At 43.7% G+C, this 27,151-nt stretch overlaps 12 protein-coding genes across 12 annotated transcripts; 7 read left to right on the top strand and 5 right to left on the bottom strand.

Annotated features, from left to right (window-relative positions):
• Window positions 1–1,725: 1,725 nt before the first annotated feature.
• Window positions 1,726–4,858, top strand: L203_105024 (uncharacterized protein; the record flags this gene model as incomplete). Its single annotated transcript, XM_066214397.1, has 26 exons — window positions 1,726–1,838; window positions 1,888–1,899; window positions 1,959–1,969; window positions 2,020–2,044; window positions 2,102–2,109; window positions 2,159–2,189; window positions 2,239–2,270; window positions 2,320–2,510; window positions 2,563–2,586; window positions 2,634–2,693; window positions 2,752–2,873; window positions 2,922–3,048; window positions 3,097–3,189; window positions 3,242–3,254; window positions 3,308–3,325; window positions 3,377–3,391; window positions 3,442–3,520; window positions 3,576–3,700; window positions 3,757–3,817; window positions 3,863–3,929; window positions 3,987–3,998; window positions 4,053–4,161; window positions 4,221–4,228; window positions 4,277–4,531; window positions 4,607–4,616; window positions 4,674–4,858. 26 exons carry the CDS (start codon window positions 1,726–1,728, stop codon window positions 4,856–4,858), a joined length of 1,806 nt encoding a protein of 601 aa, XP_066070494.1.
• Window positions 4,859–5,099: 241 nt separating this feature from the next.
• On the top strand, window positions 5,100–6,042 carry L203_105023 (uncharacterized protein; the record flags this gene model as incomplete). The annotated part of the gene is made up of 4 exons (XM_066214396.1): window positions 5,100–5,383; window positions 5,436–5,747; window positions 5,812–5,855; window positions 5,963–6,042. The coding sequence occupies 4 exons, from the start codon at window positions 5,100–5,102 to the stop codon at window positions 6,040–6,042; spliced, it is 720 nt and encodes a 239-aa protein (XP_066070493.1).
• Window positions 6,043–6,161: 119 nt separating this feature from the next.
• L203_105022 (uncharacterized protein) lies at window positions 6,162–6,803 on the top strand (the record flags this gene model as incomplete). Its single annotated transcript, XM_066214395.1, has 5 exons — window positions 6,162–6,207; window positions 6,294–6,339; window positions 6,475–6,558; window positions 6,612–6,700; window positions 6,766–6,803. The coding sequence occupies 5 exons, from the start codon at window positions 6,162–6,164 to the stop codon at window positions 6,801–6,803; spliced, it is 303 nt and encodes a 100-aa protein (XP_066070492.1).
• Window positions 6,804–7,429: 626 nt separating this feature from the next.
• L203_105021 (uncharacterized protein) lies at window positions 7,430–8,540 on the bottom strand (the record flags this gene model as incomplete). The annotated part of the gene is made up of 5 exons (XM_066214394.1): window positions 7,430–7,652; window positions 7,704–7,822; window positions 7,871–7,987; window positions 8,039–8,263; window positions 8,331–8,540. 5 exons carry the CDS (start codon window positions 8,538–8,540, stop codon window positions 7,430–7,432), a joined length of 894 nt encoding a protein of 297 aa, XP_066070491.1.
• A 348-nt stretch (window positions 8,541–8,888) lies between these two features.
• L203_105020 (uncharacterized protein) lies at window positions 8,889–9,813 on the top strand (the record flags this gene model as incomplete). Its single annotated transcript, XM_066214393.1, has 5 exons — window positions 8,889–9,090; window positions 9,137–9,232; window positions 9,289–9,344; window positions 9,401–9,632; window positions 9,680–9,813. 5 exons carry the CDS (start codon window positions 8,889–8,891, stop codon window positions 9,811–9,813), a joined length of 720 nt encoding a protein of 239 aa, XP_066070490.1.
• A 137-nt stretch (window positions 9,814–9,950) lies between these two features.
• L203_105019 (uncharacterized protein) lies at window positions 9,951–12,604 on the bottom strand (the record flags this gene model as incomplete). Its single annotated transcript, XM_066214392.1, has 9 exons — window positions 9,951–10,001; window positions 10,062–10,166; window positions 10,226–10,391; window positions 10,450–10,880; window positions 10,937–11,246; window positions 11,301–11,371; window positions 11,431–11,681; window positions 11,732–12,425; window positions 12,491–12,604. 9 exons carry the CDS (start codon window positions 12,602–12,604, stop codon window positions 9,951–9,953), a joined length of 2,193 nt encoding a protein of 730 aa, XP_066070489.1.
• Window positions 12,605–12,818: 214 nt separating this feature from the next.
• L203_105018 (uncharacterized protein) lies at window positions 12,819–13,984 on the top strand (the record flags this gene model as incomplete). The annotated part of the gene is made up of 9 exons (XM_066214391.1): window positions 12,819–12,878; window positions 12,947–12,975; window positions 13,025–13,041; window positions 13,100–13,158; window positions 13,212–13,290; window positions 13,339–13,354; window positions 13,403–13,457; window positions 13,510–13,669; window positions 13,734–13,984. The coding sequence occupies 9 exons, from the start codon at window positions 12,819–12,821 to the stop codon at window positions 13,982–13,984; spliced, it is 726 nt and encodes a 241-aa protein (XP_066070488.1).
• A 216-nt stretch (window positions 13,985–14,200) lies between these two features.
• Window positions 14,201–15,306, bottom strand: L203_105017 (uncharacterized protein; the record flags this gene model as incomplete). Its single annotated transcript, XM_066214390.1, has 6 exons — window positions 14,201–14,276; window positions 14,334–14,421; window positions 14,474–14,674; window positions 14,721–15,028; window positions 15,082–15,191; window positions 15,274–15,306. The coding sequence occupies 6 exons, from the start codon at window positions 15,304–15,306 to the stop codon at window positions 14,201–14,203; spliced, it is 816 nt and encodes a 271-aa protein (XP_066070487.1).
• A 253-nt stretch (window positions 15,307–15,559) lies between these two features.
• On the top strand, window positions 15,560–17,082 carry L203_105016 (uncharacterized protein; the record flags this gene model as incomplete). Its single annotated transcript, XM_066214389.1, has 5 exons — window positions 15,560–15,926; window positions 15,978–16,164; window positions 16,216–16,315; window positions 16,365–16,664; window positions 16,714–17,082. The coding sequence occupies 5 exons, from the start codon at window positions 15,560–15,562 to the stop codon at window positions 17,080–17,082; spliced, it is 1,323 nt and encodes a 440-aa protein (XP_066070486.1).
• A 2,018-nt stretch (window positions 17,083–19,100) lies between these two features.
• On the top strand, window positions 19,101–19,361 carry L203_105015 (uncharacterized protein; the record flags this gene model as incomplete). The annotated part of the gene is made up of 2 exons (XM_066214388.1): window positions 19,101–19,206; window positions 19,255–19,361. The coding sequence occupies 2 exons, from the start codon at window positions 19,101–19,103 to the stop codon at window positions 19,359–19,361; spliced, it is 213 nt and encodes a 70-aa protein (XP_066070485.1).
• Window positions 19,362–19,512: 151 nt separating this feature from the next.
• On the bottom strand, window positions 19,513–19,761 carry L203_105014 (uncharacterized protein; the record flags this gene model as incomplete). The annotated part of the gene is made up of 1 exon (XM_066214387.1): window positions 19,513–19,761. The coding sequence occupies one exon, from the start codon at window positions 19,759–19,761 to the stop codon at window positions 19,513–19,515; it is 249 nt and encodes an 82-aa protein (XP_066070484.1).
• Window positions 19,762–20,077: 316 nt separating this feature from the next.
• Window positions 20,078–27,024, bottom strand: L203_105013 (uncharacterized protein; the record flags this gene model as incomplete). The annotated part of the gene is made up of 12 exons (XM_066214386.1): window positions 20,078–20,575; window positions 20,622–20,892; window positions 20,944–22,871; window positions 22,926–25,308; window positions 25,370–25,528; window positions 25,577–25,641; window positions 25,929–26,160; window positions 26,208–26,287; window positions 26,336–26,473; window positions 26,523–26,625; window positions 26,687–26,806; window positions 26,861–27,024. The coding sequence occupies 12 exons, from the start codon at window positions 27,022–27,024 to the stop codon at window positions 20,078–20,080; spliced, it is 6,141 nt and encodes a 2,046-aa protein (XP_066070483.1).
• Between the last annotated feature and the right edge of the window lie 127 nt (window positions 27,025–27,151).

The raw sequence follows: 27,151 nt of genomic DNA, 5'->3' as shown, positions 1-27,151 counted from the left end.
TTACTAAAAAATAAATAAGAAAAAGTCTCCTTAATTAAGCTTACATATTTTTACCCTTCTCACTTTTCAGTCTTTTTAAAAATGGAATAACTATCTTTACTTTGCAATATTGCCATCAAAATTTCATTTTTCTGAAAGCATTCAAGTAAAGCGCTTTGGGCCTCCACAGACATCGGAAGGATGAGGCTTTACCATCTCTGTCCAGTTTATTCACGATACGAACTACTGAAGCTGCTTGTATCTAATGATTACTCACCCAGTCGTAGGCACAAAGCAGATATCGTTACGAGATGCTCTACTCGCTATTGTCTTGTCATTCCTGATTTTTTTTAGTATTATCAAGCCTCCTAGCTTGGATGACAGAAACCACGATCATCAGTGAGTTCATGAGACAGTACAATGTGTTAATACCTTCAATAAAAGCCTTTTACCTAACTCTGATGTCCTTGTGGCCGGAAAAGACTCTTATCTGAGCTTGTATTCATCATTAACTGGACTTTTGTCTTACTGACTTGAGATTCGGTCACGAACAAAGATGGCACCTAGGGTGGTAACTAGTATGGACAATATATTTGAGATACTCTGCTGGCGATGCCCCTCTATTCGACACCAGCATGTCTCACAAGGCTGTTACTCTATGACAATAAAGCCGAAATCAGCCCAGAGAATACTGAGCGATCAAATATAGAGCATGGTCTAAACAAAGCCTCAAGAGTCTTGCAATATCTTTGGGCGGGATAATCTTCTATGTTCGCAGGCAGCTCGGTTCAGTGCCACACAAGGACTATGTTCTTTACCCCCCTCTCCGTTTGCGGCGTTCTCTTTACTTGTCCCACGATGCGCCCTCTTGCATTCAGAATTTTAATTATCAACGGAAAGCTCATAACCTGGTCAGCTCAATGTGACTCTTTCGACTAGTACTGTCCTTGTTTCTCAAGACGAAAACAACAACGAAGAGGATGATGGCCGCCTGTTCAGGACCAAGAATTCACACGTTTGAAACCATCGTTGCCTCAAGCACTGTCAACATAATGTTTAACGCAGTATCTGAGCCTGTTCATTCAAATGTATCGAATTCTTGGCATCACTCCATATGCGCCTGGAATGTGCGGAGATGATAGATGAACATCAACTTGCGAGGCTTAGAGTGCACACAGTTGCGAATCAGAGTGCTACTATTCAAGGAGCAGGTGCTGCTTGTACAAACACACATCGTACCTACTCAACAAAAGAAAACCACCAATGGTGCTTGACCTCACTTTAAAGAGCTCCTGGTTTAACCAGAAGTTGTGTTTCACAAAACACATATAGTGCAGGGAATTTGTATGTCCCATTTGACTTGTAGAAAGAGCCTCCATAAGTAAATACAATATGCTCTTGGTGGTATGCACAATGCATGCATACGCTTACACCCAGCCATAAGACATATATCCTGGCAAAAGAGAAAAGGGAAGAATATCAAACAAATAAATGCCCAGCGCCACATGGCCGGATGCTGTCCCGATCTTTTCGGTTTATCGTGGCCGGACCATGTATTTAGAATGTAATCTTTTCATTCTTGAGATACTTTACTTTGCTTCGAAATCACCAGTAAATCGTTCTTACCTTACCCAACCACTTGGAGATTATATGTCTACACATGAGCTTGTCATCACCATAAAACAGATCTGAATCTTTCAATATATACGACGGCATCGCGCTATAACTAGTCCTTATCCGTCCATAATGCCAGGCCCAGCTATCCCCCTGGCTCGAGGCAAGACTCAACACAAACTGGTCGGTCATGCGCTACTGTACAGTGTTTCTGTTTTTCTTAGCATAGGTGTTTGGTTATTTGGGTAAGTTTTGGATGTTTTTTAAAGATGAACAGGCGCTAAAGTTTTGTAGATATGATCAGGGGTATGTCAAATTCATCTGAGTAAACCTAGTTGTTGACAGAAAGCTCTTGTGCTCCTTAGAGTGATGTCAGGTCGGTTGTTTTCAGAGCTATAAAGTTGTATGGCTGACCTTGCATCACAGGTGTAATCACTGGTCCCTATTTCAAGTGAGTTATGTGTGAAGATGCTCGATGGTTACTGATGTTGTGATAACGTTGCTTTAGAGCATATTGTCAGTATCTGTTGTATTCAAGAGTGCAGCTATTTGATACAGTTTGTAGTTAACCAGCCAACTTCAACGCAGCTTGGAAAGTAAGGTTTTCGTTGGTATTCGTTATCTATAAGCTGACATGCTTGGCAGTATGGTCGCTGCCTTGGAAATTGGAGCTTTTAGTAAATAAGATCAAGTCTATTCTTTTCATAGCTGACAAAAACATTACAGTCACTTCACTGGCGGCTGCACATCTCGCAGACAATTACGGTCGGCGTATGACTCTCAGAACAGGTGCACTAGTCTTTATCTTTGGGGGAGCTTTCCAGACATTCTGTAATGGTTACACCACGATGCTCATTGGAAGAGTCACCAGTGGTTTTGGTGTCGGAATGCTGAGTATGGTTGTGCCCATTTACCAAGTGAGACTTATGTAGTGTGAAAGACACAAACTAATCTGAAAACTCATTCTAGTCTGAAATCTCTCCAGCCGAACATGTAAGCTGCCTCATTTAATGCTTTCTGTTTATCTGATGTTGTTTCAGAGGGGTCTTTTGGGCTCTGTAGAATTTACTGGTAATATCATTGGTTATGCTTCGTCTGTTGTATGTTCTCATATTGAGTTCATTCCAGTGGTTATGAGACTAACCATCTGCTGCACAGTGGATAGACTATGGCTGTTCATATATACAGTCGAACTGGTCATGGCGGCTCCCTCTCTTTGTACAATGTATTGGTGGTGCTTTTCTGTTCTTCGGTAGCTTTGTAACACCTGAGTCACCCAGGTGAATTGCGTTTCTGATAAAGTCTCAACTCTGCTCATGAACCTTCAGATACCTTGTTGATACCGATCAAGAAATCGAGGGTCTTGCTGTCATTGCCGACTTTCAAGGTAAACCCTTGGATGATCCTGCAGTGCAAGCAGAGTTTAAAGAGATTCGAGATGCTGTATTGGAGGATGTAAGTCATCTAGATACGGTATATAGATGATGCTGAGTGCCTATCTAGCGCGCTGTCGGTGATAGAAGCTATAAAGCTCTTTGGAGGCGTTACAAGGGCCGTGTTTTAATTGCAATGAGCAGTCAATTGTTTGCTCAGCTTGTGGGTTTTGTTCAATGGCATTTTGGAACGGTGTGTCTAACAGCTGTTATAGAATGGTATCAACGGTAAGGAGAGAAAGGCGAAGTGAAAGACGAAGCTGATGGCAATAAAACATCAGTCATCTCATACTATGCTCGTAAGTTAGCCTGCGCGGTATTTCATACTGCATGGCTGACTTTTTTCTTAGCTCTAGTGTTTGAGCGTGGGTCGACATATCCACGGCAATTATCGTATACTCATCATTCATTACAGAGGCTGGATGGATTGGCCGTGATGCTATTCTGATGACAGGCATAAACGCTCTTTTCTACGTTGCAAGCTCTTTGCCACCGTACGGCTTTCCTTCAATGGGTACTCTATTGGAATGACGCTAATGTTCAAAAAAGGTGGTATCTTATGGACCGTGCCGGTCGACGACCTATTTTGCTTACTGGTGCTGTTGCAATGGCGATCGCCTTAACTGCTACAGGATGGTGGATTTTTATTGACCAAGCTATCACTCCTAATGCAGGTATGTCATATTATATCGCCGTTGATGAGTCTATCCCATACTCATGTCTATCATAGTCGTTATATGTGTTGTGATATTCAATGCTGCTTTTGGAATGAGCTGGGGTCCTGTTCCGTGGTAAGTGAATTTGAAGACCTCCTGCATAATACTGAATGGCTATAGGCTATATCCTCCCGAAATCATGCCGCTTGCATTTCGAGCCAAAGGCGTCTCTTTATCTACAGCCATGGTCCGTAGATATTGTTCTTTTTAGTTGTTGGCTGCTGACTTTCATGTGTGGACATAGAATTGGATAGCTGTAAGCTTAATAGGGTAAATTGTATATCACTTGATCACTGATGATCTATCGTAGAATTGGTGGGTAGGCGTTTCTACGCCGCTTTTCCAAGAACTCATTGGATGGCGACTCTATCCAATGCATGCCTTCTTCTGCTCTTTGTCTTTTATCCTTGTTTACTTCCGTAAGTTTTTTTGCATAGCAATAGTACAGAACCTGACATCTCTGTTTTTTTGTACAAAGTGTATCCTGTGTGTTGCGAATTGTTCATCAAATACGTAGTAGCTGATCTTTCATAGGAAACAAAAGGCGTTCCATTGGAAGAAATGTCCAAGCTATTTGGAGATGATGTTGAGGAAGATGAGGACGATGAATCAGATTTCGATGACGTTGGTGAGGGCGACTCAGAAACATCTTCATTGTATGGAGCTCGTCGACGGCGCTCAGGTAGTTCATCCTTGCGACCTCCTTTGCCCACTTCTCGCAAACCTTCTCCACTATCAAACAAAGCAGAAGAACCTAGAAGAACATTTATTGGGCGCCTAGCTGAATCAGTAGGATTACCTGGATGGCTGAAGAGAAAGGAAAGGAATGTGCCGGCAGGTTACAGTGCAGTGGACGGCGAATAGGAACTCGCGAGTGAGTGTTTAAGTCAGGCCGCTTTCTCCCTATTATTGGCTTACATGGCTTTCTTAGGACTCAATCCGTGGCAGAAGATGCGTGCTAGAAGGCATAGTGATGTTGAAGCAGCAGAGGAATTTGAGAACCTTCCAGGAACTCAAGATGAAAGATATGATGTGGATGTCGGGGATGTGGAGCTGGTAACAGAGGAAGGATCACTTGCCAAGCGTTCAACTCCTGGTGTTGAGTCTCGCAAATAAAGACATTTGTACAATCTAGTGTGTAGCATAGAATAGGCATGGATTTACAGTCTATTGAAAGAAGTTCATTCAATTTTAGGCACCCTAACGATACGACTGGTCGGTGTGTTAGGCGCGCCAAAGTCCCATGATATCAATACATCTTTATCTTTTTGTCAAATTCGTTCTTTTATTTTATTCTAATCCTATTCATTTCCTTATTGTACTTCGAGTCAACTTGAAGCTCAACTTGTAGCACAAAATGGATGCTGAGCTTCAAACCTATCGCGATCAACTTGCTTATGTCAACCTCTCACTTGAGTCCGATCCACAGAACGATGACTTGCTCAAATTAAAACATGAGCTTGTCGAGCTTTTAGACTTGACTACACAAGCGATAGGCCAGAGTTCCAAGGGAGGAGACGCAAACAAAGATAAGGGGAAGAGTAAGGGTAAGGAAAAGGCATCAACAATTACCAATTGGCAAGACCAAGGTCCATATAAAGCAGGTATGGATTGCATGGCCAAGTACAAAGATGGAAAATGGTAACTGGTCCTCTTGCTTAAATTGTCACGGTTTTTTGTTTACATAAGTTAGGTATCCTGCTCGAATCAATGCTGTTATCGGCTCTCAAGAATCACCATTATATACAATCACCTTCAAAGGCTACAACACCCCTACGAATGCCCCTCTTGGCTTCCTTCGCCCACATGATCCCAATGCACCCATTCCGCAACCTCAAAAGAGGAAAGTGGATCAAATGACAGAGAAAGAGAAGGAAAAGAAAAAGAAAAAGGGTGAAAAGTGGATGGAGGCTCAAAAGGCAAGAGCAGAAGAAGTAAAAGAAAAGAAGAGTGCATGGGAAAAGTTTGGTAAAAAGGCGCAAAAAAAGGGCATACATATATCTGGGTGAGCAGGTCTTTTCTCAAGACAATCATGTCATCAATCTAAGTCCTGATGAATGATTCAAAAGACTAGAAGGAAAGTCAGTGTTTCGCACTCCTGACAATCCATTTGGTAAGTCTGAATGCCATCTGCGACAAAATATTTGCTGATAGACTATATTGATAGGCCGAGGTACATTTCTTTTTTCTCTAGGAACTGTATTGCTGATATATCTGTAGTTGGAGTGGTCGGGTCCGGTCGTGGTGTAACCGAGTATGAGCGTATGGGCAAACACAAATTCCAGGAAGAAGAGGAATAGATAACCTATCAATCTTGAGATATTCATTTTTACCGTCTTGTCAAAGGTGCTAAATTTAGATAATTCGCTCTCTCTTCAATTTTCCATCAATTCTGCGTGAAACAGTGATCGCAAGTGGTATGTATCTTTATTCATGCAGGAATTGGATACAATATGCATACATAAGTAAGCTACTAGTATCAAACTGGCTGTCTTTTGCCTCATTTATCTCTTAAACAGTTTCAGCTGACCTTGGATCATGCCAACCACAGCCCCTTTAAGAGGCATAGACTTATTGGCCGCTATGGGTGCATTAATGTTTGTGGCCTTGCAAGGCCGCAAATTGCATAACCACCCATAACGCTCACAGTAAAAGAGCTACGATATTGACGCTGACGATTGATCAGCTTCTTTCTACCAACATTATCAAGCACTTCATCCACTCATATGTAGCCCAGCACAGCAGGTCTTAAATCATAGTCTTTTCCCTATGCGGTTCCTCGAACAGCAAAGTCCAAACTCAATAACGTCCCAACTGCAAGTGTCAAGAAAGCCAATCATTTTGCCATACCATGGTGACCTCCTTGTAGCACTAGCCCAGGCATCGCTCATGACAACTTTTTTCTTGTGATTACTTGCCGCTCTCGCTCCCAAAAGCACCAAAAAGAAGAGGTAGACGGTAAGTAAAATGGTAAGAATAAGGTGTCTTAATAAAACTGATAGTATGATCTTCATCGGAGTCAGCCAAGGAGCATCGTATAGGAATTTCTTGTCTCTTTTAATTTCGTTACTTGTCTGCGCACATGTTTTCCAAAATCCACTCACTGCAAAGGGTTATCGCCCATCTTATATCCTTGTGCGGTAATTTCACATACTCTTCCTCCATCATGATATTTCCATCCTGGTAGGTTGAATGCGCTGGCAAGATATAATATCGCGCAGATTAGAAATGTTAGGAGGAAGAGAAAGACTGTCTTGTTCAGTGTGCCACCAAATCCACAATCGCACACTCGCGAGGGTTTATAGCGAGCTTTCTCTGGCTTGGATGATGCCTTGGAACCCATCTTTCCACCTGTGTTATCTTATTGGCTTCAAACAGTACTCAAGCCATGTCGTAAGATGCAGAAATATTTATAGATTTGACTACAAGTGAGACACATAAATGACTTGATTTCTTGCCAATAAAAGGATTGTCAAATCACTGAGTGTTATGCTTAAGAAAGAATGGTGAATGGCAAAGAGTTTCAAATATCAATACACATGCATTGCAATGGTTGTATGACTGGGGCATAGCAAATGGAGGCCATACTGTTCTTCATAACCATGACACATCCGGATCAAGTCCTCAAGAAAAAAGAAATATATCTACCCTTCTCCCTCATTGCACTCCATCTTATTCTACAGCTTACTACACAGAGAATTTATTCTTGTTTTGTTTCTTCTCAGAATCCCTGTGAGCATCAAAAGTGACTTCTGTTTGAAATCCGCCTTCAACAAGTTTTGTGTCAAGATCGTACCCCAAGACACTTGTCTTGAAGTGCTTGCCAATGTTAAGAAGACGAGCCTTGAGAGGATCACTCTCCAGTGCATCGGCACTCGCAGACTCTCTAGTCCAGATGGAGATTCGATAGCTATCAAGGACAATCAATCACTTGATGGCAACGCTGACGACGAAAACTCACAATGCTGGACGAGGAGAAACAATGACACCAGTAATTAGGTCGGACTGCGTAGGACTTGGAGCATTGCCGGATTCATCAGATGTAGGTGTTTCAAAAGTCTCGCCAATTGCGGCCAACATCTTACGTCATATAAGCCTTGTTCGAAGGAGCACTTGTTTCGGACTCACTGTGTAAAGCCACATCTTGTCAATTGCAACTTTGGTCTCATTTTTCTTGGGTACTTGGATGGACCATTTTCCGCCATTTTTGTTTTGAGAGTCTTCCCATGCAGGAATGATACCGTTCTGCGACATTTCAGTTAGTCATATAAACTGTTTAGTCCTGCAATTTCTCACTTTGAATAAGTAATAGTTGGCCCTTCCAGGTAGTTGAGATGGTGGGATGATGTTGTTGTACAGACCCCAGAATTCCTCTACGCTGTCAAACGAAACAACTTTTCTAATGTCGTCCATCCAACTGTGAGATCCTGAAGGGGTGGCAGGAGTGGACTGAGGAGTTTTTGGGAGGTGCTTAGATTGAGGAGAATCAAAATAGAGGGTCCAACTGGAAAACAATGGGTGCTTTGTGGTTCGATGTTAGTGCTTGCTTTTCAATCACTGAGAACGAAAGCGCTGGTACATCACATACTTTAACATTGAATTTGCTAGCATCATCAAAAACGGTTTTGACCTTTCCGTCCTCCTCCGTCTCTTCATTGATCTCTCCTTCTAGCTGGTCCTTTTCTTCATTGACCTCAGGCGCTGGAGAGAGTTCAGAGATCTCTTCAGCCACAAGAACGTTGTTCAATGTGTTGGTATTGGCTGTGACAGCAGCAGGTGGTAAAGCAGAAGTAGCCATAGTGGGCGAATTGATAATGTCAGGTGGCGTATCACTTGTAAACTATAGTCTTCTTCGATATATTATTCGGTTGTATTCGCGAGACTTGTTGCGCTATATATTTGCCACAACACAGGGGCTTTTAGAGATGAGCTGATAGAAAATAGATGTAGAGATTGAAAATTAAAGTAGAAAGAATAAAAGTTGACGTGAAAGGGAAACTGAAAGGAAAGAAATTGCCTTTGTTCACTATCCGATATTTGATCCCGGTTCTCATAGCGGAGTACGCCGCCAAAGCCGTCTTTCGCTTTTCCATCTTCTTTTACAAAAGCAAGGAAAATACGATATATATATACCATTCTAACAAACATGGCGAGCTCTTCTACATCTGCGCCAAGACATTTGCAGCATCCAGCCACTCCGCCTCTAAGACGAACATCAACAGCAGATCACAGCAGTGTTCGGAGTACTCTAGAACAGAGACGTGTCAAGAGAGGACAGCTTCAAAACTTTAACGATTTACGAAACAAGACAAATCATGATATATATGATGGAGACCCATTAGATATAGGTTGGTGGCTTCATGAGAGGTTAAATGAAGTTGATTTGTTCCTCAGACTCTTCAAGTTTCCAGCCGGCTCTCTATTATGAAAACTTATTGGCAAAGGCGTCATTGAAAGAATTGATGAACTTGGCTTCGTCTCTATCATCAGGTATGACTGCTGAAATCTGTTTAAGAAACCTCCATGAGGGCTGAACAGATTCGTAGACATTGGTACACTTGAAGGTTCAAGACATCAATTAGTGTACAATCACCATCACCAAGTAAGCCTCAAAGGTGTGATGTGCGTTAGCTCGACGTAAGTTGACAGCCTTTGTAGCTCTTTGCTGCGGGCGATACCATTGCAAACCTTAATGTCCGGACTCCTCAATTGTTATCAGTGGTTACCAATTTGCAGCAATCATTTTCTTCCATCTCTCAACTAGCTGATTCTGTAGCCTTGCCAGATAATATTGGCAAGGCTGCCAATGCTCCTCGAGGCAATGAAGAAAGAGAAAAAAAAATAGCAGAAAGAAACCTGAAAAAGCTTCAGCTGATGATACAAGCTAAAGGTTGGTTGATGAGTTGTAGAAATGATTTAGCTTACATGATTTTCCAGAGCGTGTAGAAAACATTTCAGAATTTTACAAGACTGCTGAAGCATCTCTTGTAAGCTTGAGCCAAGACAATGAGGTCATCAAGAAACAACTTCAAGATTGTCAAAATATAATTGCAAGAGATCAAGCTCAGTAACGCCGCTCTTTTTGGAAAAGTAGATTTCAGGTCATTTAACGGGCTTATAATAACGAAACTTGTTGTCGGTCTGTCACAATCGATCGCATCGCAGATGTAACTATATATGTAGCCGCTATGGGTTGTTGAGGTGACTTTTACTCCTGCCCCTCGCGGCTGTAAATTTCTTTTAATCGCTTCATGGCAATCTATAGACACTGTCAGCACTGGTACAACGCAACCAGATACAGTGACAGAATAAAACCTGCCTCATAGCTTTCTTTATAACTTGCAAGATCTTCTTCCTTGACCTTGACCTTCTTTACAACTTTCAAATGCCCTGCATTCTCTAGAATCCTTTTGAAATGGAGAGCCTATAAGGCGGAATGTTAATAAACGATTGTAGTGACATCATCAACATTTGGATGCTCACTTCTTGTTTCTCAACGAGAGTCCACGCGGTTCCCTCTCGACCTGCACGAGCGGTCCTACCTACTCGATGTACATATTTGCGAAAATCTAGAGGAATGTCGTATGAGACGACATGCGACACAGCTGGGAGATCGATACCACGAGCGATAAGATCTGAGCAGACAACACTAAACAAACTTATGATGAGCAAACAATATGCTAAACAGATAGGAATCTAATACTCACAGATTGATTTTACCTTCTTTGAAATCTGTAAACAACTTGGTTTTCTCCTTGGTTCTCAATTCACTAGTGTAATGTCTAGCTACTATTCTCGTTCTCCCTCCACCACCTAGAATGTAGGCATCCTCAAAGAATTCTAGTAGCCTGACCAATCTCGTGGCATTTTCCACACTTTTCGTGAATACTAAAGCTTTGTCCACATTATATGCTGGGTCGTGGATAAGATGTATAAGATTAAGAGGTTTGAGAGCAGGAGGAAGAATAAGCATTTTCTCCGATAGAGATTTGGGTAAAGCAAATTGTTCGCCAATACTAGTGGGTAAAGCTGGAGCAGAGGAAGATTGTACAATGTAATATTTTGGGTGATTGAGGGAGAGAGCAGCAATCTTGGAGGGATCGCGAGTAAGAGTGGCAGAGAAAAGAAGTTTTTGGCACTATTCTCATGCTGTTAGAACGCCCAAGTACGTTCAGTTATCAAGATGAAACCTACTGTGTACGTCGCTGAATCATACCACTCTTCACTCCCATCAGTTAAGCCGAATGACTCCATCCACGCAGGTGCAACGGCGTCGTAAGGTTGTCGTGCAGAGGAAGGCGTAACAGTATTTATTGAAGGTCTGATATATGCAAGAACCTGGGCCAGCCAATCTTGGAAGCTTTGGTTGAGAAGACGATCGGCTTCGTCTATAACAAGAAATCGAAGATGTTGCAAGGTAAAATTGGGTGTTGAAGACAAGTGATCTATCAGTCTACCAGGAGTCGCGATCAGAATATCAAGCCTTGAGGAACCTCCTAGTAAGCTACAAAGGCATCAATTTGTCACATCAAGCAGATATAGTGTTAGATTGACGTACGAAATATCCAAGTCGGCAACTAGCTGCTTCCGCTCCTGATTTAGGGAATGTTGACCAGTGGCCGTGCCGATCTGCAGATGAAATCATAAGATCAACTCAAGTCAATATTGGGAATAAGTTGAGAGCATACAATCAGACCTGTGCCTCTGGTAAGAATTTCCAGAGTCTCTCTAACTTGCATAACCAGGTCTCTTGTGGGCAAAACGATTAAAGCCCTTAATCGTGTAACTGTTCTTTGTGACAAAATTTCTATTATTGGAATAGCGTAAGTCAATGTTTTCCCAGAGCCAGTAGGTGCTGAAATGAGGTAATCATGTAGGGTAGAATACGGTAAAGGTACGAGGCGAAGAGGAAGTAGATACGGTAATATAGCAGCTTGAACTATTATGATAGTCAGAAAGAACTTGATACAACTGAGAAAGCGAGCTCGCCTGCAAAAAAGTCTGTAACGCCAATCTCCTTTAATCGTTTCTTCATTCTCTCGCTCAAACCCTCTTCTTTCCTTTCCATCTCGAAGTCATCAACGCTGACCAATAAAGATTGATCTATGAATGTAGCATCTTCCAAACCTCTAGGCAATCCCTGCTTGGCAAGTACAGAGGCGGGTGGTAAAGGAGCTGCATGAGGAAGAGGAAAGGCTTTGAGTGGGGGTGGCGAGGCAGGTGTCTGAGGTATCCTAGGCTCTACTTCATGTCCTTCCGAGCCACTCCTGCTATTAATGCCGATATCTTGGCTCAGAGGGTTGACTGCATCAGGGACAGAACCTTGAATAACGGTATCAGCAGCTCGGCGAGCTTCTCTTTTTGCTCTTCTCTCCTCTTTTCTCTCCTTTCGTTCTCTTTTCTCCCGTTTTTCTTTCAACCTTTTTTCCTTTTCGTCAATATCATCCTCAATTTTGCTCTCCAGTTGATCTGAGACTTCTACTTCTGCTTTGGCTTCTGACGTATCTAATCTTATCTTGTTCTTAGTTTGGTTTGCTGGCTGGGATAAGGCAGCTTGCTTGAAGGCCTCTATGACTGGGTCTGGCTTCCATTTTTTATTCTTTGGGGCTGCCGCTTTCTTTGCCTTTAGTATCTTTTTTCTCTTTTCTACCTTCTTTTTATCTCTTCTCTTCTGAGATTCTGGCTAGAAATGGATTGTCAACTGACATCAATAACGGCTCTAGCTAAAAGTATTGCTACTCAACTTACCTTATGTTTCTTCTTAATGAGAGCAGCTTCTGTCTCGAGCTCTATACCAGTGTTTTGAGCGTTATAGATATCCTGTCTAGACGGGTCCTCAAAACTTATATGGTTGCCAGACATATTGGCTGTCAGTTGATAAAAGATTCATAAATTATCATTATCGAAATAATCTGACAAGTGGAGGCATGGGATAACCACCGTGGGAGAATAAAGATTGAATTCAATCAATAAATGTGATTAGAAAAAAAATGAAAAGGAAGTCAAGGTGTAAAATCTAATTTGGATAGTATTCAGTTTTTCTACCACAATAATAAATATATATATATATATCAATATGCCTTGGCTCATGAAGGCAGAACCCGACTCCAGGATCGTGAAGGGCAAGGATGTGAGAGTAGGTCTTTTACTCTCCATGTCTGATGAGTATGCCAATAAGTCGAGACATACTGACCAATATGATAGTTCTCAGTGGATCACTTTGAAGAGATTGGGTGGGTTTTGAAGTATTAATTAGGAAGTGGTTTTTGAATTTAACGGCAGGATATCACCATGGGATGGTACAGCGGAGATCAACTTTAAATGGTGGAACTATACTTATGATAGGATAACCACCAGGGGTTCGTAACCATGAAGTTAAAAAGATTATGAAAGAAAAGATGAAGACAGGCGATAAGGTGTGCACATTCGTTTCAGCTCTCGACATCAAAATCTGTGCTGACATATACAGGTGCTTTTCTATCACAGCAATTGTAAGACTCCAGGGGTGTTTGCTCTGGCTGAGATTGCTAAAGAGGGGTACCCTGACCGTGAGTCATTACATTGCCCGATGAAAGCTCTGCTCAATTTATCTCTAGACACTGCATGGGATCAGTGAGTACGGAAAACTTTTCATCAATGAATTGCTGACATTTTGCTTAGGGAACATCCATACTTTGACCCTAAATCATCTAAAGAGTCTCCTACATGGTTCATGGTAACTCATTTCGGTTGATGTCGTCTCTGGGTACACTAAACAGGTCGCCAAGGTTGATGTGCAATTCAAAGACCGACTTCCTCATCCTCCAACATTAGCTCTTGTAAAGCAATTGGCTTCCTCAAGTGCTTTACCGCAAGAAGTGTCTTATATCGGAAAACAGGGGCTTGACGCTATCAAGGCGATGGCGCTGGTCAACAGAGGCCGTCTCAGTGAGTTTAGAATCTATATTGGCGTCTTCAATAAGCGTATAGATACATGTTGATCGGTTACAAGGTGTTCAACCGGTAGAAGGCGAAGCATACGATGCTATTGTCAAACTAGGTATGCAAGGTGGATGGGACAGTTTGCTCGGGACACGTGGGAGGACCAGGACCTCGACAGTTGGGGATAAGGCCACATCCGGAAGCGATGAAGACAAGAAGAATGCCAGAAAAACTGCGTCAAAAGTAAGAGAAAGGTCTGAAAAGAATAAAAATGGTGAAACGATTAGACAGAGACGGAGTAAACGCATCAGAAATTCGTGACCATCAGATAGAGACATGCATCCCTGCTAACGTGCTTGTATGCCTTTTGCAATTCAAATAGTATTAGGAACAGTTGCATGGGAATTCAAAACTTCAGACCATTACATTCTTTCTCTTCAAATATTTACATCGTTTCAGGTTGCGCGATATATACTTTACAATCGTACCCTTTGCACTTTGGCAACGTTGAATTGGCTGCAGTCTGGACTTGTTTGTCTAGGTTGACTCGCTAGACACCAAAGGAGCACGCTCTTCGTCATGAAGAAGGGAGCCGCTGCCGCGAATGGTGGTACTTCAAACACAGCCCATCAGTTATGGGTAGCCTACAAGAAATGCTTCTGCGACTTACAAGAGGGACTTGATCACGGCGAACAGAGCGAGAATGAAGAATACGAATGCACTCCAATGAATGAATTTAGAGCTTGTCTGATGGATGACTAATGATTCACTCATGTCAGCAATTGGTAGAAACTTGACAAGGCAACTGACAGATTGCGAAAAGAGCCCATGTAATAGCAGCCCCGCCTGCAATGTCACCTTCCTTGCTGGCAAAGGCATATGCAGCAGCAGTGGTCTCCAAGAAGATGAAGGCCAAAAACACAAAGATTTTAGTCCAAATTCCTGCCTTGTGTGTGTGTGCGTTTACACCGAAAGCCTCAAACAGAGAGAGGACAACAAGCACGATAGTCCCTGTAATCCAATCAGTCCACTCACAACGACGGCACAAGACACTCACATCCATGCCAAAGGGAGAAGGGCAGATGAATAAAAGCCTCCTCACCGAGGCTTTCCCTATTCGAGTGGCTTTTCTTGACGATATAGTAGATTTGGCTGACCGAAGCACTGACGAGCAACGATAGGCAGAATGCCAATATGTACCAGTGTCTGGACCAAAAGTAAATGTAAACAGAGTTGAACAATCCAAGTAGTGCAAAGCGCCAGCCAATAGAATCTACAATGATTTCTTTGCCTCGAGTGGTGAATTGGAAAATCAAAGTTCCGAGAAGAAGAAGATGGACCAATGACCATACATAGAACGCGTAGCTGGGAGGCAAAACATGTCAGAGTCGTCGTGTGAGAAAGATTGCGACACTTACTACGACGGGGTAATATAGGTCACCTTGGAAGAGCCATACATGTCTTCTGGCCCAGCAATGCTATACACATTGCTCCCAAGAGAGACTACATAGACGACAATGTTTAGGAGCTACGCGGTGGCGGGTCAGTCTACCTTGTTGTACTGAGATAGGAGCGGATCATCGTCAGATGTCACAGAAACAGTTGCTCACCTTGATGGCTATGCCGTCGGTTAGCGAAGACATTCTGTATTTATGTATGAAGAACGATAAAATGGAAAGAAGAAGAAGTTTTCTCTTCTTCTTATACCTCTTTGGAAGCATCATACGTCATTACTTGCGACAAAGGATCTCACAACAATATTACGTAAATGCGTGCCGGTAGAGGTTGATCAACGCAAAGGATGCTTTGCTAGGAACCAATGTTGGATGATGTTTTGATTATATTTAAGATAAAATGGATTTTTGAATTTGCCTTTTCATTGCTCGCTGAAAAGAAATGGTCCATACAGACAACTTATCACGTCTCATTCTATGGGCCATTTTTGTAGCTTCCCATGTCTACGCACATCCAACAGTAACGCCTCTCGTGGCAGGTTATCAACAAACACCGCAAATGGCGGATATCCTTCAGGCAGAGCCAACATCGTCCTCTCCTCAATTTCGAATAGCAAGGCGAGATGCCGATGGCGCTTCTACAATACATGTTGACGTGACTCCCACCACGCTGGCTGGTGCTACAGAGGAGGGTTCGGAAACTGAAACAGCAACAAAGAGTTACAATTTGGTAACAGCGACTACACCAATACCTTTAGCGGCTACCCTTGGGCTTATTATGCCAAATCCTTGGCAGGCTCTTTATACTGGTATGTAGATGGCCGCAGGCTGACATACGGTCATTTGCTGACACCCGTTAGATCTGAATTATACGTTTGGATTTGTCGATGCTGTTTCCAAACCAGCGCCTACGTTTGGCGGCTGGTTGAGAGAAGTGCAACCACTCTTTATCCTTTCAAACTATGATGTTCATGTCCTTCCTTCAAGCGGGACTGATGACCCCACCAGTAGCAAAGCCGTTCCAGTGGGAAGTGATGGGCTTTGTGGGTCAGTAGTCACTTATCTCCGTCATCGGGAAAATCTGATCTTTTTGCATAGTGCCACCGTAGAAAACTCTGTCGTGGAGTACCCTTTCAAGTTTGAGAAACCTGGATGGTACATGTTTGTGGTCAATCAAACGTACATGCAGGTCAATGTGGTAAGTACTCTACGCAATGCGAGGTGCAGGATTGTTGATCCATTCACAGACAAGTAACAATCAATGTACCCTGCCTATCCTCCAACAGAAATCATTCTTTGCTACCCAGTCCTTCTCCATTGCCTCCAAACCGACTTATTCTCCAGGGCCTGTAGCGCCGACTTCAGCATACACCGTTTGGGCACAAGTATCCACACATACACCAAGCAGTCTTCCGTATTCCCCGCAGCCTACTACCAGTAAAGAAAAGCTTGCGATTGCGCTGGGATCGGTCGGTGCTGTCCTTGGACTGGCGTGCATAGTAGGGGCTGTATGGTGGGTGAGAAAGAGACGGCAAATGAAAGCGGAGGTAAGTATTGCCGTCTTAGTCAAGAGACAGCGCTTACAGGTGCTTTTAGCTGTTGGCATTCTCAAGACTCTCGCCGCAAGATCAAGAAGCCTTTCTTCGTGAAAACCCAAAGTCATTTCTCAATCCTCAGCACCCTCGCTACGCCAGCAAGGATAATTTTTACGACCACAGACCCCCTGCTCCTCCGGGCACCATGGCATATGCCATGTGGCATAGCCAACAAATGTGGAATAACCAGGTGATGATGCGGCAAAATCCCATGGGATGGCGCTCTGCATATGGCACAGTGCCTCGAATGGATGGTATGAGAGCAGCGGGAACGTTGCCTAGCCAGTGGGGTTATCCACAACAACTGTACAATCAGCAGCAACAACCTCTGATGTATGGGCAACCGATACGGTCTGAAAAAGAAACATGATAGATTTTTTTTGTTGTCATTGCACCATATACATGCTTTTTTGGGCCAATACTAGCATTTTTTGTGTTGATATATGCATTTTACATTGATCAGGTTTTGGCAACAATAGCTATACAAACTTGGTTTTTCTCAACTGTTCAAAGTAGATGTGTACAATTTCCTCAAAAGAAAATACTTTTAGGATACATAAAAAGATAGTCCGGACGCCCTCGAAAGGACTTCCAGACCGAGCCAGATATTAGGTCGTTGAACCAGCCGAAGCCAGCACAAGGCAAGGTCTTCCCCTTATGGGCCATGTGTCGCCGTGCTATGGGCGAAGACCTTACCTTCCCGGCCGCAAAGTGAAGGCGGCTAATCGAGAGGCGACTAGGTAAGTATGAAGGACTGTACATATAGAGAGGGGAGTATTTTCCACTTATGCGGAATTACACGTGTATTTTTATATTTGATTTCATTATCAACGATGTATTTCATTGTTGCTTTTATTTCTTTTCTTACATCCACTCTTGCAAGACCTCTCCATATGTTGAATATAATATGGATATTGCAACAGCATGTGTACTGGAGATACGCTCGGAAGAAGCTGGACGTATGACTCGGCTGTCAATACTCGTTACGAATGCTTGTTTTGCTTACGTCGGTCTATTTAAATTTCGTTATCAATAAAAGGGCGAGATGGTTTCGCAATATGAAGAGGCTTCCAAACCGACATCAACCTTGAGTCACAGCTGGGGTTTATGCAGTGTTGTAAGACGCGCGCTACAATCAAAAGGATAAAAGTGGCCTGGCATGCTTCTCGAGTGGACAAGAATTAACAGTTCCGAATGGGTCTTTCACGTTTTGATGACATCAATTATATCGACCGCTAGCACCTGTTGAGTTTAGTCATTTTTTGTCGTTCTTTTCTTCCTCATTCACGAGCTCGCTTACATCACAAAATTTGTTACAGTACTGTGCTGCTTATAAGCAGTAGCTTGGTTACATGCAAGACAATATCATCAAACGTGGAAATGTTTATTTCCATCAGGACGAGGTTCTTTAACCGAGTTTATCAAGGTCTTCTATTCCATCCCCAAACTTTGCAACCCTATTACTAAACTCTTCTACTTTCCCAATATGTCTTGACTTGTCAAACTCGGCAACAAGCCATTAGCTGGCACCAGATATGGGAATATCCTTTGATCTTGATTCAGAGAGGTACGTTTTCCTAATCAACCTATGTCCTGTCAGAAAAATTCCAAATCAAAAAAGCTGTTTCCTTTTGTCACTCAACTCGATTATTCTCACCAGTGCTGGCACCAATGGGATCGTCGCCAAGAAAGTCGATGTGAGGCTCAAATATCAAGCCTATTCCCAACGTTAGAACAGCGAATGGATAACAAGAATGACTAGGTTTTATCCAAGTGTCCCAAAATCGCTGATTAATACAATATTGCAAGATTGCTTTGAGCTTACCAAGTTGGCGAGCTGGGGGAACGCAATACCACCTGATATTTTGTTCGCCTCGTACTTTACTTCACTTCAGACTGACGGCAAATCAATTTCAGGTTGTTTACGGCTGCGACAATGAGAGCTGTTTTTGACGCACTCTAAAGCTTTATAACAAAGGCTGTTATATGATATATATGGTCGGCGGCTAGCATTTGATGAAGCTCAAGCGATATGATGTTGAGTGATAGGCTCGCCTTGCTATCATTACTCTTTACGACACAGACAAGCAATCACACGACAACACTGACTGAGCTTTACGCAGAGGCCCAACAAAGCAAAACCTGAGTATTAAAGGACTATTCTACATAAAACCGAAAATGCACAATACAGCAGATGGACCTCCTAACTTTGACGACGAATCTGGACGCCAATAGATTGAAAGTGGCTCTCTCTGCAATGAGCAGTAAGTCGCTCTGTACCTTACTATAGTCAAAGGAAAAGTGCAAAATACGATGTACCTGCGGAGGCATATGGTGGTTCAGTCGGCTGCAGCCACAGCAAGACTAAAAGACATATAAGGGAGGGCCATGAGCTCCCAGAATTTGATTAGTACTTGTTACCAAACTCAAGTTCAGCTTCAATTTGAGATGCGATTCATCTCTGCCTTTTCTCTTTTGTCTGCCATTGCGGTTGGTAAGTGGAGTTACGACAGCAGGTATTGCTTTACTGACCATTCTGTAGTCTGCGCTGCTCCTGCTCCCCAGGAGACTACTGAAGCTAGTATCACCAGTTCTTTGACCAATTCGGGTGCACATCATATTCCATCTGACGACGCTTTTGGTCATTGACCACATGGCGGGCCTTTTGGCAGCTCGACAAACATGCACCGTTGCGTGCACTCGAAGGCTTCTGAATCTGAATCTGGATCTGGTTTATCTGCCAGGCCAGGTGCTGCTTTTGATGGTCCCTCCAAAACATTTAGAATTTCATTGCGGTCCTTCACATGGACGCGGCCCATCTGACCATCACTCCTTCACAAGCTCTGCTCTTTTTGGATTTCCCTCTGATCATCTCAAAAGAACTGATCATATCAACGATGCCACCACCACCACCATCACCTTCCAAGAATCCATCGTGACTGGTACTGCTTCTGACTCGTAGTTCAGTATCACTGCCCAGGCTTTCAACTAAGCTATAGAGCAGTTGGAACATGGCAACGCCACCTTCAGCAGGATCTTGATGCGACATAGCTAGATATGTCAAATTAGTAGATTTGAGAATTAAACGTATACAAACCAAACCGGATGCATGCATTATCACTTTCTTAGACTCAAGACAACTGTCTAAAGAATGTGCAAATCTGATTCTATTGCTTGGCAGTATCGAAACATTGTTATTTTAATTTGTTACAGCGTAGTAAGAATAACGTATTGCATTGAAGGGAACTGCAAGTATTATAAGCATAGCAAGAGCAAACGTTATCCGTATCAAGATCGTTATACGCATAGCTCATCGTTCTACGGCTCTCATAAAAAGCAAAATAACCAAGAGATTTTTATTTTTTTTATTTTTCTGCACCAGGCATTCCCATCTTATCCATCAATTCCTGCAATCTTTCTTCTACTGTCTTATTTGTTGGCTCCGATTCGGAACTGGTGAAGCTATTGGCTGATGGGCTAACAGCAGCGCTGTCTCCTGCAAAGAAAGTGAAACCAGCCTGCCCAATCTTGGGTGCAGGTCTATATTTCAACGAAAGTCGTCTTTGAGGGAGCAAATTTCCCACAGTATCAAGAGGGCTGTTGTGCGAGACATTCTTATTGAAAAGCGATGGCCGCTGGGGCAGGGCAGCAGGAGAAGGAGCATCTTCAAATTGCGAATTGCCAGAGGGGGAGTTAGGAGAAAACTGTTCGTCTATTACATATTTGTGAAGAGGAAGAGTTATCTCGGTTTCTGTGATGGAACGGCGGGAGGGAATGATATCGATACGTCCACGGGATGCTTCAAGATCACGGGATAAATGATCAATTAGATCTGCAACATCACGAGATGATGTAAGATAGACCTATGAACCGAGTCAGTTCATTTCACTCCGACATATATTTACTGACATCTGTTGGAGGTCTAGGTTTTGCTACTGAATGGCGGTCCTTATGGCGTAAATTCAACGCTCCAATGCCTTTTGTCAAACTGGGTCTCGACCACGTATCATTGATAAAGTCGCCTTTTTCAGGCATCAAGGCAGAATCTCGCCTGGTTGATGAGTACGACGAGGACCTGGAACGTCTGCGGCCGAATTGTGATTCTTCGTCTGCGGAGCCTGCAGCCGACGTTCGTAATGCATCAACAATTGACCATACGACTTGACCATCCGCATATTCGCTGAGAGCATAACATTAGTAAAAAGTGATTATTAACATGGCCAACACCCACCATATCTCTACACCTTGTATCGATCTACGCTGATTTATCGAAGTCCTTTCTTCTCCATTTGCAAGCTGCTGCTTTGACTTTGGACTTGCTTGCAGAATTTCATGCCCATCGTCATAATCGTCTCCATACATGTCGATTAATGAACCCCCAGCTGATGATTGTTGAGATTTACCAGAAAATGAGCGACCAGAGGCAGATCCTGATACGTTGCTCCCAGTTCTAGAGAAATCACCGTTGACAAGTGCTGAACCTGGATAGAGGAATTCAGATCCATGTCCTTCGTCTCCGGTGGATGTCGAAAGCTTGTGATTCGAGTTAGCATTGATGCTGAACCGATGCTGATGAGCAGGGGGACTGTTGGACACGAGTTCCCTGTCTTCTTTTGAAAGATTGAGGGGCTTACGACGGACAGATGGTTTACGCTGACTGGGTTGTCGAGCAAATGGGGAAGAATCAGGACTTCCCAAAGGCTTCTCGACTTGTTGAGGCGTGGAAGGAACGATAATCAAACCATCAGGTAGAATCATTGTCCGTCTAACAATCACTTTATCTCGTGTCGATTGAGAAGCTTGTGATGCAGGAGCAGAAATTACTATTCCAGATTGCGATTCTTCTGGCATACGTACCCGGCTCGGCAACTCTTTCGCTTTTTTCGAAAGTGATCTAAAAAGTCCCTTCTTCTTTTCAGGCGTTTGGACGATAGGCAGTGGTTCCTGTTGTGTCACAGGCGACACAGGCGAAGGATGTATCGGATCCAGTTCTACGCGTTCGATCTCATCCAAGCAAGGTGTTGTCGCTATATCATTTGACGTTATCATACCCTTTTGCACTAGCATTTCTTGTAGCTGCTCCTCTGTCAAGCCTAGCTCTCTACCTGCTTGAAGGAATTTGTGAACTGCAGAGTCTTGAGTTGCAGCACGGCAATGCCGCGAAGTAACAGATTGTGGAAAATTGGAGATACCACCAGTATTAGGAGGGGTAGGAATGGTAGTAGCACTTTCTGATAAGGCAGTTGCTGGATCTTTTACTCTTTTGAGATCATTCTCATCTTGTGGTGGAAATCTATACATGTCGAGATTCGACGGAGCAGAGGGCGGAGCAATTTCTGATTTATTAACCTCCTTTTCTGTTAGGTGAATAGGCGTTTCAAGGGCATTTGCTACTTTCTGGGAATTAGCCCTTTGCAATAAAGCACTCGCCATCATCAATTGCTGCTTTGGGTGTTCCAACAGAGCGGACTGGGGTGTCGGCGCATTGGGAACTACAGGCTTAACGATATCTGAGTTTGATAATGACGGGCCTTTTTTCATAAGCCGTTTCCACCGCTGGCTCATCTTATTGCTGGATCCGCTAGATTGCGATCTAGTCACAGTAGTGTCGACTGAACGATCGGGCGATAGAGGGACAAGTGAGACATTAGTTGTTGATGAGAGGAGCTTCGGTCCAGAAATGACCTTTGCCGTGCTACTTCTAGTACCCTTACGTTCAAGTCGAGTGTCTTGGATAGAAGTATTGCGATTGAGGGCAGCCGTAGCGGCAGCGATGCGTATACGGAAATCTTTTTCTCTTTCAGCTTCTGGATCACCTCTTGAAGGTATACCATGCATGTCGTCGTTCATGTTCTCAAATGAATTAGTTTCTTCCAAAGTGACGCATGTTAAAGGTTGCGGAGGATGAATGGCTAAAGGAGCAGGTTTGAATGAAAGTTGAACTGTTGGCTCTGTCGCTGTGGTATGATCATTCTGTTCATTGGGCGAGGAGTGACGAGAACGAACTTCATGAGGAGTGGTGAAAATCGCAACTGGATCTGATCTATCAACAGCCGTCATAGCCGATAGTTGTTGATTTCGTAAGGGAGAACTGAACTTCGGCGAGACGGACCGTTGTGAACCAGGACTAGAGGATTCTATTGGAGTTGCCGGCGTTATCTGCCAGTAAACTCAGTCATCGTCACATAAGATTGATTACGATGAAAAACTTACAGGGATCATCGAACTATCGCTCAAGCCCATAGCTTCTCTTTCCATCTTAGCTTTGGCAACCAGCTTTTCCTGCAATGTTGCCAGCTCCTGTGTTCCCATACCGCTGATTTCTCTCAAGACCTCTTCTGGATCCAGCTCCAACTGATCTTCAGACGCGTCTGTTATCATTCCGAGTGAGCCGCTACTGCTCAATATATCTATCCATTGGATTTCTTGAGGTTCGGGTTCAAAACAGGAATCCAACGAATCAGTCGAGTACCTCTGTTGAGGAGTGCTTAGTGGTGAGCGATATGAGCTTCCGGATGCATCTGGTTCTGTCCTGATCGTCTCTTGTGCTGATATAGCCCTCCCCAAAGTCTCCTCTCTCATCCACGAATCGCTATCTTGACTGTGATACCATCTCTGCCCGCTGACAGACACTTCTGAATCTTGGCGCGACGCTGCGACACTGTGTCGACCCTTGAACTGTCTAAGCTCAGGTGTTGAATTGTTGCAGTCCCTGTGGTGACTGCTATTCTCAAAGTAGACATCCTCACCGTTTCCCTCAACGTTTTCATCCTCTTCGACAATATCTTCTTGCAAGGTTGTATGTAAACCAAGCGGGGAATTCAGCCGGCGACCGTCAGAGATGGATTCACCTGACGCGACAGTTCCTGCACGTCTTCGGGAAAAGGCGCTAGCCAACGGACTCTCTAGCATGGTCGGCGTCACAGTCTGATTGACACTTTTTGACCTGGCCAAAACAGCAAATTTAGCCCCACCAATAGAACGACTTTGAAAATGTGAAGGAGAAGCGTTCATAGATTGAATGGTATCCCGATATATTGTTAATGATTTAACAGCGTCCAGAGGCGATTGATTTTGTGAAGTCGTTGACTTTGAAACCCGGAATGCGTCCGAAGGTGGTTGACCATTAGGTGTTGCCGCTCTCGAGGAAGATTGAGATTCCTCGGAGTGGTGCGCGGATCGGATGGGTCTGGGTTGCCCGGGAACATAGGCAGGGTTATGCTGCACCTGAGTAGGAGTGGATATGGATGTGGACGAGGCATTGGATATAGAGGAATTGTGTTTGGAGACATCAGATGGTGTATGTTTGCGTTGTGCGTCAGCTTGAGAGCGAGTGGGGGTGAAAATGGGTTTTGGAATAGGTGATACGCTTTGGTCATCATAGGCTTGAAGATTGTGAGAGTGAGGCGACGACGGGAGTCGGGAGGGAGAAGGAGTTTCCGAGATTGTACTAGCAAAGATATTGGTTGATACGTCAAAGGTACTGTTGATAGGCGACATCTTGAATGGAAACACAGAGGATGTCGCCGAGAGGACAGGCCCTTCTTCAAATGTTATTTCTGTCGGCCCCTGCTCTTTTCCGCCTTGTTTCTTAAACGAGTTACCTCTGTTCTCTTCACTTGCGAGTACCTCTTCGTTTTCCGTGTTTTTCTGCTCCACTGTGAAACCCTCTTTCCTAATTAAACTACCTCCTCTTCTGAGCTCGCCACCAATCTCTTCTAAAGCCAAAGAAATTCGTTTGGCTTGTGCAGGCGTTAGATTCAAGAGTAATGATTTTCGTTGCTTTCTTCTCTTCTGATCGATGTTTATCGCAGAGCTGGATGAATCGAGGTCACGATCTACAGTCTGAAATGATGCTGAGGGGAGCGGGTGAGGCAATGCTAGGGGTAAAGCTGTCGGGGTTGGTGTTGTCGATTTCTCAGACGAAGTAGGACTATTTGAAATCCGAGGTCTCTGGTCCATATAGTACGTATTGGCCTTTTCGGGAAAAATCTTGACAGGTATGTTCCCTTCGTCCTTCTGTCGGCTTTCCGTCGTCTTGGAATCAGCATTTTTCTTAACAGTCGGATCCTCCAGATTCTTTGCACCAATCTTCTCCCTGGCTCGTCTCATGTAATTTTCTTCTCGCAGACTCGACCCGCCACTAATCCCATAAGACATGTTTTCGCGCTTAAACGTATTCGTACCTGGTTGTTTAGGGCTTGAATTCGCGTCGACAGATTTGAAAGAGGAAAATGAAGTGAACGTTGGCGAAGAGAATGTTTTCAATGAGTTAGAATTTTGACCCTTTTCCGATAGTGCGGGACTGGGAACGGAAGACGGGGGCAAGGGAGGAGATCTGTTGAAGGTTGCCTGATTGTTGACAAGACTGCCATATCTTGTGTAGGATGGTTTCGATTCGATTGGTATACGGAGCGGTGTTGTCTCGTTATCCTCAGGTCCTGATTCTCGCAGCTCTGTGATGAGTAGCTCTTCTTCCTCTTTTGTCAATGCAGGTCCGTTAGGACGTGCTCGTTGGGAGGCAAGTAATGAACGAAGGGATTCTTCGGGAGCGGCTGAGAGTGACGGAAGGAGGACGGAGAACCTCAGTGACAAGCTATACGCTCATGCTCAGCCCTCCGGTTTGACAGCTTCGAAAACTAGGATGAAAGACTTACGAAGGAAGGATCAAGCTATTTCTTATATCCACATCCAGACTCGGCGGTGTACCATCAACTCTGCGTAGTTCTGCTCTCTCGGGTTTTGGAGACACATCCCACTCTTCATCCTTGGGCTTGCTTTTCCTACGCTTCTCGCTTGAAGATGCAGTCCTGGTCCTAGAGGATATGAGATGAGTACGATAAGACCATGGTTAGATTACATACCTAAATATCCTATTCATTGTCCTTATTCCAAGCACAGCACCGAGGACGATGCACCTTGTCGTGCTCTATCAATGTATAAAATATTATCAAGGAATAAGGGGGAAATAGTAACAAAAATGAGAAATGCAATGATTAGATAGATGAATGTCAGAAACGCGTGCATTAAAAAAAAAAGAGAAAAAATAATCATGTCAATAATATTCACCCTGGAATGCTCCGTCACACTCAATTGAGATAGATATACACAAACATGTACAGCAAAACTCAAAGACACATGCATACATCTCGAGCAAAGTTAGAATGGTATACGAATGCAGGGTATATTGGGAGAACTTGGTTACATTTATATTACCTCAATGATTCGTTTCTTTTGGTCTTTTTCCAACGCTTCTTCCATGCTTTTGGACAGCGCTCTCACCTTGTCGACCCCACCTTTGACGACACTCATGATGTCTTCTGCCGACAGAGGAGAGCCGCCCGCTTTGGAGAGCACACAAATTTCTCGCTGAGGGTTAAGAGTCACCGTCAGTGTTCCGGAACATAGAGTTTCTTCGAGATGGGAGGGATCAAGGATAGGTGAAAGGCTGTCAGGTATTAGCGAAGTGAGAGTCGTTGTGAAAATTACTCGTACTTTTCAAAGTAGGCATAGGTCAAACATAGAGGGACATGGTGGATGGTCAATGATACGGGTGCTCGATCATCGGGGTTGTGCTTAGCCGTATCAGCTTGGAACAGCATTATGCTTCAGTAATTACTCACAATGGTAACCTCATCGCCAGAGACTTCCACGTCAGGCTTTCTAAAGTGTTTAAGAGCCGCCATACTTGCTAAGGAAGCGCAGTCGAGGAGATTACCTGAATCTGAAAGAAAATGCAAAGCAAGACGGATTTGCCAAACCTAGTGGCTGGTGAGCTGGCAATATTGACGGGCTGATCACAACGGATACCTTTTCCCCAGCAATGATGCAGAGTGACTCCCGGTCTATAGCTTCAGTCCGTCTAATGCTCTTCTCCAGGAGCCTAGTGATCAATACTTCATCATCGCTTGGTCTGATAATATACACATGTCAGCATCGCGATACAACAGTAGCCAAGGGAGAGTCTAATGCACCGCCCGTTTTCATATATGCTACTAGCCATAGGACCAATTTCAGAGTTGATGACCAGAGTACCTTCATACGGCCTGTCGTCTCGTGGCTTCACAACGGTTGCAGATACCTGCGCCAGGACGCTATATCAACCTGCGGTCGGCATATGTTCTTTGTCTGTATCATAAAGTACTCACGCAGTCTTACCCAGCCTGCATTCTACACACCCCAACTCTTCTCCAAAGATGTACTCTACATCTCGCATTTGAAGGGGTAGCCTACCATCAAGTCTTTTTCCTTCTGACAGAGCCGCAAGCAAGAACTCTTTTTGTATTGTTGGTGGGTCTATTTCTCTTACCATTGCGGTTCATATATACTTGATTCATCTTTTACAGATTCAATATTTATTCTGTCAGAAAAGTTAGTTGCTTACGTAAACAGAGTTTGAAGCCGTCGGCGATGTCCGTCATATCGTCTTTAACTTTCGT

This window comes from Cryptococcus depauperatus, chromosome 6, assembly GCF_001720195.1.
Source record: "Cryptococcus depauperatus CBS 7841 chromosome 6, complete sequence".
NCBI lineage: Eukaryota > Fungi > Basidiomycota > Tremellomycetes > Tremellales > Cryptococcaceae > Cryptococcus > Cryptococcus depauperatus.
This window is presented reverse-complemented; position numbering and strand designations above follow the sequence as displayed.